This window comes from Amblyomma mixtum, chromosome 8 (genome assembly GCF_055824585.1).
Source record: "Amblyomma mixtum isolate Tamu chromosome 8, ASM5582458v1, whole genome shotgun sequence".
Lineage (NCBI taxonomy): Eukaryota > Metazoa > Arthropoda > Arachnida > Ixodida > Ixodidae > Amblyomma > Amblyomma mixtum.
In genome coordinates, this window is record NC_143019.1 from 131,414,768 (window position 1) to 131,430,078 (window position 15,311).

The window sequence follows — 15,311 nt, forward strand, 5'->3', positions numbered from 1 at the left end:
TGCGCCTCCGCTGTCTGTATCTTTACAAGGCAGAAATAAAGAATTTGATTTGATTTGAACGCAGCACTTCACACGCCCCCTACAACAGCTAGCAGGTGGCGTGCTAGGCTTCTAACCAGCCTCGGTTATCTTCCGACGCAGTCACGTTCCAGGTGGCGTTTCTCTCTGACATCTGCACAACCAGTTACACTGACAACGCTGAGAACCACGTCGATACCTACCACGGCGCGGAAAGCAGGAACGGGGCCTGAGAGCTGCGTTCTAAAAAAATGCAAACCATGACATCGATGAATACCTAATCGAAGGATAGCTTTACCCGAAATTCTGTCTACGAATCACAGCGAAAAGTGAAAGATATCCTTATGATGCTTCAAGTAGTAGAAGCTTCGTATAGAGGAAACCTGGATGCCGAATAGCTTCAATAGTATTTTCAAATTCGTGCGCCATCGGTTTATATAAAGTGGTCATAAAAGTCGCTGCTTGTCTGATGAAGAAAAGCCAGTGCTAAAGTACTACAGATATCACTGCGGCTGTTGTATTGCAACGCTTTCGAATTAAACAGGCGAAAGGACACACGCCTCAGGACAGCGCATGCCCACGGAGCCGCCACGGCAGCTGAGGCCTCTACCAGTCCTGATACTCGTCGTCTTCGGTCTCAAGGCCGCGGTGCCAAACATCCTCTTGTACGACGCTGCAGGTGGCGGCCAGTGGCAGCCGCGAAATTGCGGACCCTTGCGGGCACTCGAAGGCTTCCCAGAACTCGAGCACGTGCCGAAGGGCCACGTTGACGCGGTAGGGCGCCGGCAGCCGGTGGCCGAGCTGCTCCGCGTACACCACGTCGCCGGACTCGCAGTTGTCCAGCGCGTAGTAGATGAAGAAGAGCTGCGCCGAAGAAAGCTCCGGCAGGTCCTCGTAGCGGAAGTCCCCCCGCTGCTGGGAGTCGATGGGGAGGAGCTTCTGCGAGTGGTCCACCAGTGCGAGGTAAGCTTGTTGGAAGTTTGTTCTGTCGCCGACCATGTAGCCACTGGTTGAAATAACAGGCAAAACGCACCGGGGTAGACCATAGAAGATGAAAGCGAGGTTTGTTTATCTTTAAGTACTGTTTCTCTACAAGCAATAGCCTTTGCACATATTTTATTTTACCCTCCTCATTTTGAAGCATGCTCTTCTATAGGCCAGTTAGCAGTGGCATTCACCTGCTAGAGTTCTAGAGAAAAGTGACGAAAAAGGGGAGATGAATTTGTGGTTTTGCGGGCAGGCCGTGTCCTATTTCCGTCGTTCCTTTGCTTTTCGGAATTAAAACCCCATGGATTATTCTCAAGTCTTGTGGGAAACCACTCAATTGTTCGGCGTCATGTTGCAGTCATAACTATGCCTGAGGTATTGTTGTACATGGACCACCACGTTGAATTCTTCCACGATCGATAGGTAATTTTTAATCAATTTTCTCTTAGACTCCTTCCATTTCAACTGCCGAGCAATGCCTGCGTCGTGAAAGATGCGTATAGATCATGTGAGACAACAAAAACTTTGATATAATTACCGCTTCGTCTCTCTCTTCAGTAAAACCATAAATACAGCCTTCCTCAAAAGGCAGAATGGCCACTAATAAAACAGCAATTACATATAACTTTTTGTCATAATTAATGTTAGCTATATGGACTCATACCTCATTCTCGGTTTCAAACAGAAACAGCATGAGACGAAAATTCGGTTATAAATTATTCAGGCGTTTTAGGCGAACACCACTTCCTGATCCATTTATAGAAATATCTGATTAATCATTGCACAGAAGAAGACATGTAGGGAAAGTTGGGCGTCAGTGCTCGTTTAAACAGACTGCAACTCTCACAATTCCGCCAGGACAGCAGCTTGGGCATGTTGGTTATTCATTTGTGACGGAACAGCGCAAAACACCGGGGCAAGAGACAAGCGCTGACTTACAACTGGTTTTTATTTCCAAGAAACACTGCTTCTTATACCTTCCTCCCCCCCTAAAAAAACGCATGCGTCACAACCATATCGTATCGTTCAAGCGTCCAATAAAAATATAAGACAAATAATCACAGATATTTATAATCACATTTTTAACATGTCAATTTCTTTCTTTCTCAAAGCCACAGACAGCGTGCTGACACAATCGTCGCGCAGACTCGCTATCGAAGCTGCCTCGATTATTTCCCGGACTAACTGGTCTTTGTGATTAGCCAAAGCTTTACATATTTGGAACAACACCGGAGCTTCTTGCCATGGTGCGGCGCGTTGCCAAGGCGAGCCGTGAATCGGAAAGTGCAAGGTGTATTTCAGACGGAGTCGACGTCGTTGGTCGCTACCAGCTCTGCGAGTAGAATCTGCCAGTGGGACGTACTGTAAGGTACTTGAGCGACAATTCTCTGGCGTTGCTGACCTCTGACAAATAGGGGGGCTTTGCTGTGATTTCCAAGGACCTGTACAAAACTAAGGCGTTAGAAACCATCAGCTCTGTTTTTGACGAGCACAAGGCATCAGCTGTTAGGAAAGCAAAGTTAACTGCTATTAAGCTCTGCATGTAACTTAAACTTGACTGCCTCCTTCGAGGCATACAAAATTGCAAAAAGTCTAACTTGGACGTGTTTTTCACTGTAAAAACTCACAAACCAGAGTGGCCTTTGAGGGTAAAAATTTCTTAGGGAGGGACTTGGCAAAAGATTCTTGGTGTCTTCTTGCAAGCAAAATTAAAACTACTAACAATTGACGACCCATTTCAGGCAAAATCTTCGGACGATATAGCTAGATTTTTAAATGACAATTCTAGCAGTGACTTTGCCGCATGCTCAATTGATGTAAAAGATTTGTACTATTCCATATCGCATAACGAGCTAATGGTGTCTGTAGAAGAATGCATAGACACGCATGGTAATGTTGCATTTCAAAACGCCTGCGGAATGTCTATTAGAGGGTTCCTGGAACTATTATCAGTGTACCTCAGGTCGACTTACGTCTTCTGGGAAGAAAAAGTGTATCTCCAGAAACGCGGTGTTTGCATTGGCTCATGTATCGCGCCTCTACTCAGTGATTTGTACTTGGCGCGAAAAGACCGGTTCCTGAACGCAACTCTTGCTGGTACAAGTGTTAAAAAGGTATTTAAGTACGTTGATGACTACCTTGTTCTTTGTGATGGCCAGTGTGCGAATACGCTAGAAACAGTAATAGAGGAGGTGGGTCGCTTTGCGCAGGCTTTGCAGCCACTTATTGTCACGCACGAGCTTCCTGCTCAAGGGTCACTCAGGTTTTTAGACCTGAGACTTGAGTTGACTAGAGGGCATGCCTGCTGGGCCTATGAGCCCAGAGGGGAGAAAGCGCCAATGCCCTTCCAATCAGCTCACTCTAAGCTGACCAAGAGGGCTGTTGTGAACTTGTGCCTCACAAATGCCTTGAGGAAGTCCTGTGTTCACAAAATGGAAGTGAGCTTTCTTCGCCAGGCGGAACGGCTTGGCAACTCGGGAAACCCCTCGCACCTTTTGGTATCTGTTGCCAAGCAGATGAAAAAGCACCTGATGCAGGCTAGGCCCGAGCAGCAAGATGAGGCAAAGAAACAGAAAGAAAGGAGGCCGAGTAGCAATACGGTATATTCACAACGTTTCCCATCGCCTGAAAATCATAGGTCGAAAAGCGGGCGTGAAGTAGTGATGACTGCTCCTGACGAGTCAATTCCGACCAGACAAAAACGAAGCAGGGATGCACGATAAAGCATCGAACCCCCTTTGTGGAGTGCACCGAAGGCCTTGTTTATTCGTTGCCAGTGACATGCGGTAAACAATACATAGGGCAGACTGGCAGGTGCATGTACGAAAGGCTACTAGAACACAAAAATAATTTCGAGCAAGCTCGCAGGAACCTAGGAATTCATTGCAGAGATTGCCCTTCAAGAAATTGTGCACCTGTTTTCCAAAAATGTAAAGCTTTGGCTAATCACAAAGACCAGTTAGTCCGGGAAATAATCGAGGCAGCTTCGATAGCGAGTCTGCGCGACGATTGTGTCAGCACGCCGTCTGTGGCTTAGACAAAGAAAGAAATTGACATGTTAAAAATGTGATTTTAATTCACTGTGATTATTTGTCATGTTTTTTTTTGACGTTTGAACGATACGATATGGTTCTGACGCATGTGTTTTTTTGAGGGGGTGAGGAAGGTATAAGAAGCAGTGTTTCTTCGAAATAAAAACCAGTTGTAAGTCAGCGCTTGTCTCTTGTCCCGGTATTTTACGCTCTTCCGTCACAAATATCACAATTCGCGTCACAAGTAATCTTTAACATTCTCTAACGTGGCTTGTTGAGCTAATTGGCTTGAAACCAAAGACGTGGCAAAGCCACGAAGCATAGCGGAGTATTAGAAAAGCTTTCTACCATGAACGTAAAATAATGATAATTGCCTGCATTGAGCTGCCACTCTTTGGCACTTTAGACCGAGTACACTGCCTCATGTTTTTTGTATGACTTTTTGGGTTTTCTTCCGAATATCTCTCACTGTTCCCTGTGTTTTTCAAGCTGTATGTATCCCATGTTTTCGACTATTGTTTATAAGAAGACTAAGTATCGCAAGGAAGCATTATAAGGCGGCAATTCCTCCAGTTATTTGAGCTTCCCGCTGTTCAGGCACTTCGGCTTAGGGCGAGCGCGACCTAGCCGTACCACACAGAGCGCATGTTGGCAGAGATTTCGGCTTAGTTGGCGGTTAGCCGTGTTTGCAATGCCGCTAAGAAAGAGGAGTGCATCGATTCAGCTGCGTGCTCTCGGCGAACTTGAAAACTGGTCTCGATGCCGCCGAATTCTAGCCTGTGGCACATGCGGTGCGCCTGCTTCTTTAGCACCCGACAGCGCACAGTGCGGTCACGCCGCGACGCTAACATTATACCCGAATGATCTAATCTCTCAAAAACTGTGGTTTGATTGACCTTCAACGATGACGCCGGGGATAACGGAGCACCTCAAACACAAGAACTTCCGATAAATGTAGACCAACAGAAGACACCAATACATCACAACTAACAGCAGATACTGCAGCACGTTATAAAGAACGCACCTGAAGTGATGCTGCGACTGCCTAGAAGCCTGTAAGCATTCTCCTATCCTCCAATCATCGACTAACCACAAATGACACCAAGAACGCTACAGACTTCGCAAGCATTCTTAACGCTGAAGTTTTTTTTAGAGGTTTCCTGAATTATATTTCGTAATACAGCATTCATGTCCAACTGCTTTGTCTCTAGCCACGGAGGCATCCGACATCATCGACATCATCTACGGCAGTCATCGTCCCAAGAAATATCACTTGACCAATTTGTACGGGCTCACTATCCTGCAATATAGCGGTAAAGTTTACCTACTACCCTATGCACGCGTTACCTACAACTCTGGTTTGTACCTACAGGAGCGCGACACTGCTTCAATTTGCGTTCTCGACAAGGCTCGCGCCGCTGTAGTTTAAGATTGCTCGGGCAAGTTTCGCAGCAAACACAGCTTTCCTTGTCGATCCAGGGAATTTCGCGAGACAGAACTCAAGCGGCTCTTTTTGATGAAGAATTTCCTTACGCCAACTGAGCTACCCAGGAGAAGGGCTTTAGCCTCTACACTATGGGTGAGGAGGCAGGGTGCTACTCTTATCCACTTGTTTAAGGATTTCCAGGTTGAAATTGGGCCAAGCAGGCATGCATGCCGATCTGCTTAAAAAGTCTGGGTGATTGAACGAACAGCGGAAGTCCTCTTCTGTCGGTCTCACTGGCGGCATTTTGCAGTCTTAAAAGTCCCGAAAAGTATACACGCTGTGTGAGATGCCAGCGGTCAGAAGGAGCCGATACAATTTATGAACGTTCCAAATTTTAGCGCAGCTGGACATATCACGAGAGATGTGTGCAAGGAAGAACAAATGGGCGAGGACGTAATCTTGACACTATTCTTATACTTAGGAAAGGCATTGACACCATTTCTTATACTTAGAAAAGGCAAACTAAAGAATGCGTTTTTACATTACTGCTCATCTTCCGTTATATTTTGCTTATGGCTCATCCGTGTTTAACGTCCCAAAGCGACTGAGGCTATATGGGTCGCCGTAGAGAAATGCTGCGGAAATTTCGACCTACCTGGGGTTCTTTAACGGGCATTGACATCGCACAGTACACGGGTCGTAGTGGGAATTTAAAAATGATGTTTTTTGATCGCTCGCACTTCATATCATGAATTAGTATTACACTTTCTTATGTCCTGGCGCTTTAGCTCTCATAAAATTCTCTGTCCCGCACAAATTGGTGATGAAGCAAGTTCGTAATGCTTTGGTGGTTCTCTGAGGCGTTAGAAGTACCACTACTGTGCGTTCCTAGAGCGGTCGTTTTCAGCAGACAAGTGTTGCCGCAGGAACGGGGCGCGTAATCCACGCTTTATGTGGCCCTGAGTGCGGTACACTGCATTAAAATTATCTGCACTAAAATAAGCAGGTCGTTAAGACAACTCTGTTATTTATGCAAAGAGGCAAGCAAAACTGGTGCATCGTCGAGAGAAAGAAGAGATTCATGGTACTTGAGCTTCAATTAGAATGCTTTTGCGTTAAACGTTCCGGCAGCTCTGTTGACCACCATAGCGCGCCAGTTTGTATCACACGGATGCCAGTTTTCTCATTCAAACGCTGCCTCTGTTATCCCTGACATTCACAGTTTTCACTTCCGAGATATACGCGATCTGTCGAGCTCCACGGGGAACCCACATTTCGTCATTCAGAATACGGTGATGGATGACGCTTCCTGTAGCCTCCGCGACTCGGTCCATTGCAGCTGCTGCCTGTAAGGTCATCCAATGTAAGGCTTTACAATGGGGGCACCACTGACGTCACGTTCACTCGATTTTGCATGATGTGGCATGGTGCAGATACAGACTCGTGTCACATCACTAGGGCTACGGTACAGACAGCGCTTGTTATAGCCTTCGTTGCACATCTAAGTCCAGCGGAATAATGCGTGATCACCCCGAGCATGGATAATGGGCAGGAGAGAGAAAGGAAGGAAAGGGCTTGGCTCACACATTTCGCGTGATATGGCGGGCATTGACAATGCCCGAGATGCAGATTCGTTTCTATTCGTGGCAGTGCTGCTTGGGCTAAACTCCGGAAGCTGCCGCACGAGCAGCGAGCGGCGAAACAGTGTACCATCCGAGCGTACCAGAAATAAAAATGCCAGTACACTCGGGTAATTAGGCCAAATGCGGATATGGGCGCCAACATGAGATCGTGTCCTACATGCCTGTGCCCTACATGCACAACTTGTCCCATCGCCTCAAAAAGGCCGCGGAAAAGTGCGGAATCCCTGTCGTTTTGACAGCCCACAAAAGCTGTCTAGGATGTGCCGAATGGTCAACAATGCTTACCAGGCAAAAACCTGCGCAACAAAACACGCCACGCGGTTTGTGAACTGCACCATCGGTGTGGTGTATCTTATCCCACTGACCTGTGGTAAATGTTATATTGGCCAAACAGGCCAGTGCCTGAACGAAAGGCTACGAAAACACCGGACTACAGTCGCAGCTCTGGTGGCGGGGGGCCAATTGGCCGCGCATTGCCGCAAATGCATAGTAAAAACAACAGGCGGTAATGAATAAAAATGCGTTCCACTCTTTAGCCACACGAGAGTGCTGAGGCGGCTTCATAGGCAGGGTGATAGGGAGATATTTGAAGAATTTTGCATTGATAAGGCAGGGGACAAGTGCGTGAGCACACTCTCAGTAGCCCTCACGAAAAAAGAGATAATCTATTTGTCAAAAAATCTTGCGCGTCAATTTGGTTTAAATGTTTACTCTTTGTTATGACAACCTGCTTCGTGATAAAGAGAACGGGGCGGGGGTACAGTCTCCTGAGCATGCGCCGAATAGAAGTGTAAAAATCTGTTATGTGTGCATTAAAACGTAAGTTGAAGTCTAGCGTGCTGTCCCGTCGGTTCCTTTTGTCGCTGTCCTTGTGCTTTCCACGCTAGTTGCAATGTCGCAGTCACTAACGAATTCACACCAACTAGCCCAACTGTCTTTCATGATCATGAGATCAATTCTCGGTTGGAGCTACGCCCTACTAGGTAGCACCAGGCTACCACATAATTACCGCCCCCCCCCCAACTTTTTCTTCTGTTTAGCTGCTGTGCTCATTCAAATCACAATCTCCTAACCGCTGCTGCTCATTCTGCTTAGTTCGGTGCGCTTAGGTTCGGTGCCGTATTAGTGCAAAGCCGAAAGTTGGGCAAGGTGGATAATGTTCATGATGTAACAATAGCGCAAAAGGAACACGAGGGAAGGAATTAGTGCCCCAGGTTTCGGCTTGGTTACCACCGGCTACACCTTGGCAGGTAAGCCACTCGATGGGCAGTACTATGGCAACTGTTGCCATTGGTAAAACTTGAGCTGCGACCCAGGTTGCTTTCCCCGACCACCTTCACACAATTAAATGGGCCGCCTCACCTGCCTCAATCTGCCTCATACGGTACGCAGATTGGCCACCACTGAGTGCGCAGGTTAGCAACCAGTCACAAAACCGGCCTCAGGCAAACGCACAACTCCCCAATGCGGCGAATGGCCACTATAAGTGCTAGCGCACTAAAAAGCTTTTCTACCTCATGCTTTGTGTTGCGGTCGCAGCGCAACCAACCTACGCTCTATTATGGGACACAAGAGAGCCACGTATGCGGTTCATGAGCGAGTCGCACCTGGAAGGCGCGGAAGGCCATCTGGAGGGCGACGGTCTGCTGCAGCGCGGCGCCCCGGGAAGCCTCCGAGTCCGGCGCGGCGGCGGGGGCCCTGAGAGCCATGGGCAGCTGGCGCATGTCCCACTCGAAGCAGCCGAGCAGGACCTCGAGGGCGCGGCCGCGGCTCCGGCGCCACTCGCCCGCGTCCCGCTCGTCCGGGTCGGCGCGGAACAGCAGCAGCTGCGACAGGGCGCGGTAGAGGCGCACCGAGTAGCGGGACGCGTGAAACGCCCACGCGGGCCCCTCGAGCTGCGAATCGTTGAACAGCGCGGCCGGCACGTACACCGCGCTCTGGGACCAGTCGAACGAGGGCCACGTGGACAGCTCGGAGCCCCGCCGCAAGTCATCGGCACCCTGCGCGGATGAACGTCGCCGCAACAGCAGAGAAGGCTGTCGCGCGCCTAGCAGACATTCTAAAACTGGGCTTTGTCGTTTGCGAGCTCTGTGCACAGCCTTCGCTAGTGCGGAGTAGCTTGCACAAAAGAAAACCGGATGATCCTGCATATCGCTAAGTAAAGGTACTGCGGAATAACGGACTGAGGAGCGAATTGGTGCATGATGGAATGGACGCTGGCGCAACAAGGACACCAACATGAAAGGGACACTGCACATGTTCACAGTAGCGTGTCGCTGAAGGCACATTAGCGGTTCACACTACAGACGGTTTACCGCAGAAGCCACAATGGGCTCAGTTAGACTGGCTCATGAAACCATATTAAGGATTATAAAATCTATAGAATGTCCAATTGATTTTTAAACCAAGTCGGTGATGAAGTGGCTGATGCCATTTTAGCTATATTTTAAAGCCGCTCTTGATTTCTGAAATTTACAAAGAACTAGAGCAGAATGGGTTCATTCACTTATATATTTAACGTATGCTTCAAATAAGTTGACCATGCATGCTCGGCCATTGAGCTGAGGCCAAATAAATTTACAGGCCATGCTCTGAGGCCATGCTCTGCAAGAGCTATGTTTGAATGCGCTAGCAAGCAGTTGACTACACAGACGACTGCTTGGCTATTTGCAATTTTTTTGGCCATTGGACACAATTTCTTTTATTCTCTCTGAACTACAGCTGAACCACCGGTACCACAGCCGTCACCGTCTTGTTCACACCACAGCACTTTTTTTGCATTTATTGATTTTTTATTAGGGTTTGTGTGTGTGTGTGTGTGTGTGTGTGTGTGTGTGTGTGTGTGTGTGTGTTGTATTTTTTATCATTTTTTCTGTTTGCTAATGCCTGGACGCACGGACTGTTAACCTCTACCTATCACGTAACACCTCACTCGTCGTGGCTGTGAGGTTTCGTAAATTTTTTCTTAATTTATTGTTTGCGTGACGCAGAAGGACCACACAGACATCACTGGAATCGTACGCCGCGGCCACTAATGTTGATAGCATTAAAATGCGCTATTTGCTAGTCTATATAGATTTCCTTGGAAAAGTGGACGGAAGGCTTGTGTACTAACCACCGTAGCGTACAGCTACGGGGGTTTTTAAAGCACGGGAAGAATGCAGCGGGAACGGAGCGCCTAAGTCGGAATGGTCAGGGATTGGAATGATACCCTTAATGGTAAATAAAACGAAAGAATGAGATAGAAAAAAAATTGCCGACGATTACTTTACTTATTAACGCGAAATTTCAGCGCAGCTCGTCAGCTGTTGCAGCTTTTCGATAGATTGGGGAAAGAATTGGAACAAGACATGTATGTACAATTACAGGAAACTTCTTATTTTTCTCACATCTTCCTTCTTCGAGAAACACTCCCCTAACAATTTGATTGTCAAGGTAGACACATGCTCGACTTGCTGCACCAATGCCTGGTTCTTAAAGACCAGGTCTGTGCAAGTATTTCGCGAGATTGTCACAGTAGTTGGAGGCGTTACGAGCGAGAAGAACGGGATGTTCTCCCGCATAAGTGTTAAGAAATTCCTTTTTGTCTTTATATCTATATTGTCTTCTTGTCTTTATATCTTTGTCTTTATATCTTTGTCTTTATATCTATATTTTCTATAGTGCCCCGCCGCTGTGGCTCAGTGGTTACGGCGCTCGGCTGCTGACCCGAAAGACGCGGGTTCGATCCCGGCCGCGGCGGCTGAATTTCGATGAAGGCGAAATTGTAGAGGCCCGTGTGCTGTGCGATGTCAGTGCACGTTAAAGAGCCCCAGGTGGTCGAAATTTCCGGAGCCCTTCACTACGGCGTCCCTCATAGCCTGAGTTGCTTCGGGACGTTAAACTCCAATAAACCAAACCTATATTAAAGTCCCCACCCACCCTGCCACCCTGACAGGTGGCAGTTAATGGTTGATCGCGAGAGTTCGCGCACTGTTGTCAGCGCTAACACATAGAGCTCACATCTCTCTCTCATCACCCCACGTAGCTATAAGCGTGATTCAGGCGTCCACTGACCCAGCGAGCCAGTTACGCGCACGTACTTTCCTTAAAATGATCGGAGGGCAAAAGGGGGTCAACACCGACGCCAATGAAAGCAATGAACGCCGGTGGTGGTGGTGGTAAAAAACTTTAATATTCAATTTCTGGCTCAACGTTCTCAGTGCCAATGCATGCAGCGCACATCTGTCACTGCAGCCACGTAGCTTTAAGCACGATTGAGGTGTCCACTGTTCCAAGAGGGCAGTTATGCGCCTTCCCCCTGGTTCAGGTCTCCAGCGAGATGTGTGACAGATAATGCGCATTTCCTTTACTCAAAAAAGCAATTTACGAATTTTACCCCTGGTTTTCAAACTGCCGCTACATTGGCTTCGCGTTTTTAAAAGGGTGGACACTGCTGGTTACAAAGGACAACAGCGACGGTGACGGCAATGGAAACAGCGACTCCGCGAAACGCAGAAACGGGAGCCGGAGAGCTAAGCCCCAAAATTTGCTGTGGCTTTGCTCAGCTAGGCCAGAATATACATAGTGGAAAGTACGATAGGCGCCGAGCATAAATGCTAGGCCCCTGACAACCATGGCAACCGGTTTCCATGGTTACGGCGCATGCGCAGTACCGGCCTGCGAGGACCGCGTGAAATGCGCCGCTGACTAGGCTAGTGTAGCTTTCGCTGCAAAACAACAACAGAAACTGAGTTGAAAATGTTAGAATAATCTACCTATCGACAGCCGGCGACTGAGCAAGACGACCAAGTAGCCAGAGCGATAGTAAAAAACCGGAGGGGACACTTAGGCTCCGCCTTAAGGGTGTGATGCGAGAGCCTCAATGGGTTAATGAGCCCATATATGCGGAATTGGTAGTTCTCCAATTTACATTCATAGATCGCTCGGACTACTTGTGCTACTCCTGGCGCAGTGGTGCTGTGGTTAAGCGATGCGCCAGTGCCCTGTGATGACAGGTGCTATAATCGGCGAGCTTGGGAAACGGAGGCTGCTCTTCCAGACCAACTTCTGCGACCAATCATTGATGTAACTGCCACAGTGCTCAGTTTGCTCACAATCATGTGGGCAGGTTGTGGTGATGCCACAAAGTCGCGTGATCTACGTGACCCATCTAGGTTGCTGGAGTGGTCGGTTGCTCCGGCCCCTCTCCGGCTGCGAGGCTGCAAACGGAAGGTGCCGCTGTCCGCGCCGGACATTTTTTTCCGACAAGAAGGCAGTAGAACTCTCGCGTTGAAGGCTAACAACCTTGACATCCAGAGCGCATCGCAACGGAAGAGAGCGCGTAAAACGAGGACGAACATGAAAGGCGAACAGGATTGTTCTGTCCACTTGTTACGTTCTGTCCTCGTGTGTCCGCGTTGCCTTTCCTAACTATAGAAAATGTATCAACAAGCTCAAACCAGAACTCGTCTAAAGCCCACCAAATGTGTCCAATATGTGCGACACTGTACGCTTTGTTATGTGATCTGGCAATAAAAAAATGCGTAGACGTTTCTGAACAAAAGGCGCAGCGAATGCGACAACGATTGTATAAAATGTGTAAGTAGCATGAGTTAAATGTATAGTTATCGTCTTGAAGACTTTGAAGGTTTTCCTAATTTTTCTGTGCTAGCAGTTTTACTGTGGCAACAGCACCAGTAACACGTTGCGAAAATGCCGGCGTCGGCTGTGTGAAGCGTAGGCGACTGAGGCATGCACCCTCCTTAAGCGCCTACCCCATGAAATCCGCTCTGCAACGGAACAAAAAATCGACTGTGGGACCTCATTGAAAAATTTAACTGGAAAGCCAGCTGCCTTCCAGAAGCACGGGCCATCTCCCACTACATCATTTTAGCTCGGGCGCTGCTCATCCTCATAACGCCATCGTCAGGCGAGCTCAGCCCAACGTAATCCTCCAGGGAAATCGTGTAGCGTGTACGACAGATCGGCTTGCAGTAAAAGCATTCATTATAGTAAAAACATCAAATCAATCATCGCGAGAAACGTGTAGCGCCACCACACACACCAGAAATATGCAGCGCCACCAAGATTACCAGGCCTCGCGAATTTCTCACATTCAAGAAGAACTTACAAATGGCACCTATCATTCGCAGCCACGCACAAGTTGGGCACGTATGCACAGGGTCAATCACACATATAGAGAACAAGGCTCGGCGTGGCCACGTACCTGCGGAGTGCCATTGCATATATCCCGTTCATGAATCAGTTCAGAGTGGAAAACAAGCAGAGGGACCTCGACGTGGTGCTTCGTGTCATCTGCCCCTTTGCACGTGTTTGCTTACAGGCTTGCTTGCAATAGTGCTCCGCGTGCGCGTAGCCTCGCGGAGCCGTGTTCCCTCTAAGTGTGATTGACCCTGTATATCAAGGACCTCCGACATTGTGGCGTTTCATCTAAAGTGGTGTAGCTACCAGGCACACAGAGTTCATGCTGCCAGGAAGCAAAGCCTAGGCCACGGTTTTACCAGCCTCTGTCCACCAGACTCACCAAGGACGGAAGACCCGTGCATTCAGAGTTCCCAGAAAGAATGCAGCCCATGTCAGTGACTGCCACCTCAACTGCATCTTACATCTTCCGACATTTGTGTTGCCGGCTGCGCGCCCACCCCCACAGTGACTTCCGCCTTACAACTTCTCAGCACAGCAATACCCACAGGCCGACCTCTGCGTTCACTCAAGCCCGACCTCCTTAACTGCGCTTTCGATTTTCCGGGATTGCCAATAGGATTGCGACCTGGACTCCGAGTTACTGTACCTATGTGCAAATACCATGTAGTTTCCTCATCGTTCTTAAGTTTCCTCACTTTTGTTTCATCTGTGTAGTTGAATTTTTGTTTACCAAAGGTCTAAGAGGGGGCCCTGTAGCGCCAGCTCACGAACCAGGCATCGTGGGGCTCCTTCAGTTATTGTTCACAAAACTGCAGAAATCCATCTGCCATAGCAGCTTTCTTGCACCATGCTTCATGATAGCCTTCTCCCCATGATAACATTAGAAGGGCCATGAAGGCGAAATCTCTCCGGCGGCGTCGTTGCCGGCGTCTGTGTGAATCCTCAACTGTGGATGGTGATGTTTAGACGAGTTTCCCTCCCTCCACATGGCACCTGCCAATCATCTCCTCTCCATCTCGACTTGTAGCGAGAGGATGGAGACGCTGCATGAAGAATGACTCAGCAATTGTGAAAATAACTAATAAGATGACGATAAACTGCAGGCCTACGTGCATAATAGAGAGCGCTACGAAAATCAACCTGTGCAAAATTGAGTCTTACGGGAGCCCGGGAAGAGCAACCTGGGCCTCACAAGCCCCGTCGGTGTCTGTGATTGCAATAGCAACTGCCTGTGCAGTGGCACAGCTGGTAAGCGATGCGCCACTCTACCGGTAGTGGTATGAGGACTAGCAGCTGTCTTACATTGCGACATATTTTGCGTTGCTGCGTGTTCGGACACGGAACAGAATCAGAATTGGAATAGATTGGAGAGAGAAAGGCAATAGACAAAATCGGAATACAATCGAAACTGGAAGGAATTGGCGAGAGCAAAAAGAATGCTATCGGATTTCCTCTACATCAATGCCATTGATCACTCCTAAGCGTGAATGATCTTTTCTCTGTTGTTGTGATTTCTGCCTTTGATGTCACTTTAGCGTAAGTTTTATATGATTACAAAAACCTAAGCCACGGCCAGTGGCTTCAAAGTTTTCGATGTAGTGAGGCTGAAAAATAATTTTGGAACTGCCAAAAAAGGATCTTATTCGGCGCTAACTTCGATTTCATGGCGACAGGCAACTGCAGTGTCCGTTGTATGTACAGTCGCCGTCAAAAGTAAATGGAAGGCGACTTTGTCAAAAAAATTTAATTTCTTCAAATCTAAAGCATAATGGTCATATTTGTTGGTTCACAGTGCAATTTTCACAACCACAATTAGGCTGCACGTATGTATTCAAGGATGCATGAATTGAGGGGGCATTGATTAAATTCCTTCTTTAATATTGCCTTCCATTTACTTTTGATGGCGCCTGTAAATCATATTCAGGCTTAACGCTTCTCTTGAACAAAATTGAAGAAAAACAGCAAAGAAATTTTCTGCAAAACACGTTTCAGCGTGCATGGTATACGGAAAACTTTCACAGCCTTCGTGATTAGATCTGGTTTAGATTCTGTTCGAGA

The 15,311-nt window shown here is 48.0% G+C and overlaps 1 protein-coding gene across 1 annotated transcript in view; it reads right to left on the minus strand.

Annotated features, from left to right (window-relative positions):
* Positions 1-624: 624 nt before the first annotated feature.
* The window catches only part of LOC149334462 (neprilysin-1-like), a 28,620-nt gene continuing 13,933 nt past the window's right edge, over positions 625-15,311 (minus strand). Inside the window, exons 5-6 of the mRNA XM_089557934.1 lie at positions 8,714-9,106; positions 625-957 (exon numbers count right to left, since the gene is read on the minus strand). Of these exons, the coding sequence (XP_089414060.1) occupies positions 625-957; positions 8,714-9,106 (726 nt within the window). The remainder of the gene's footprint in view (positions 958-8,713; positions 9,107-15,311) is intronic.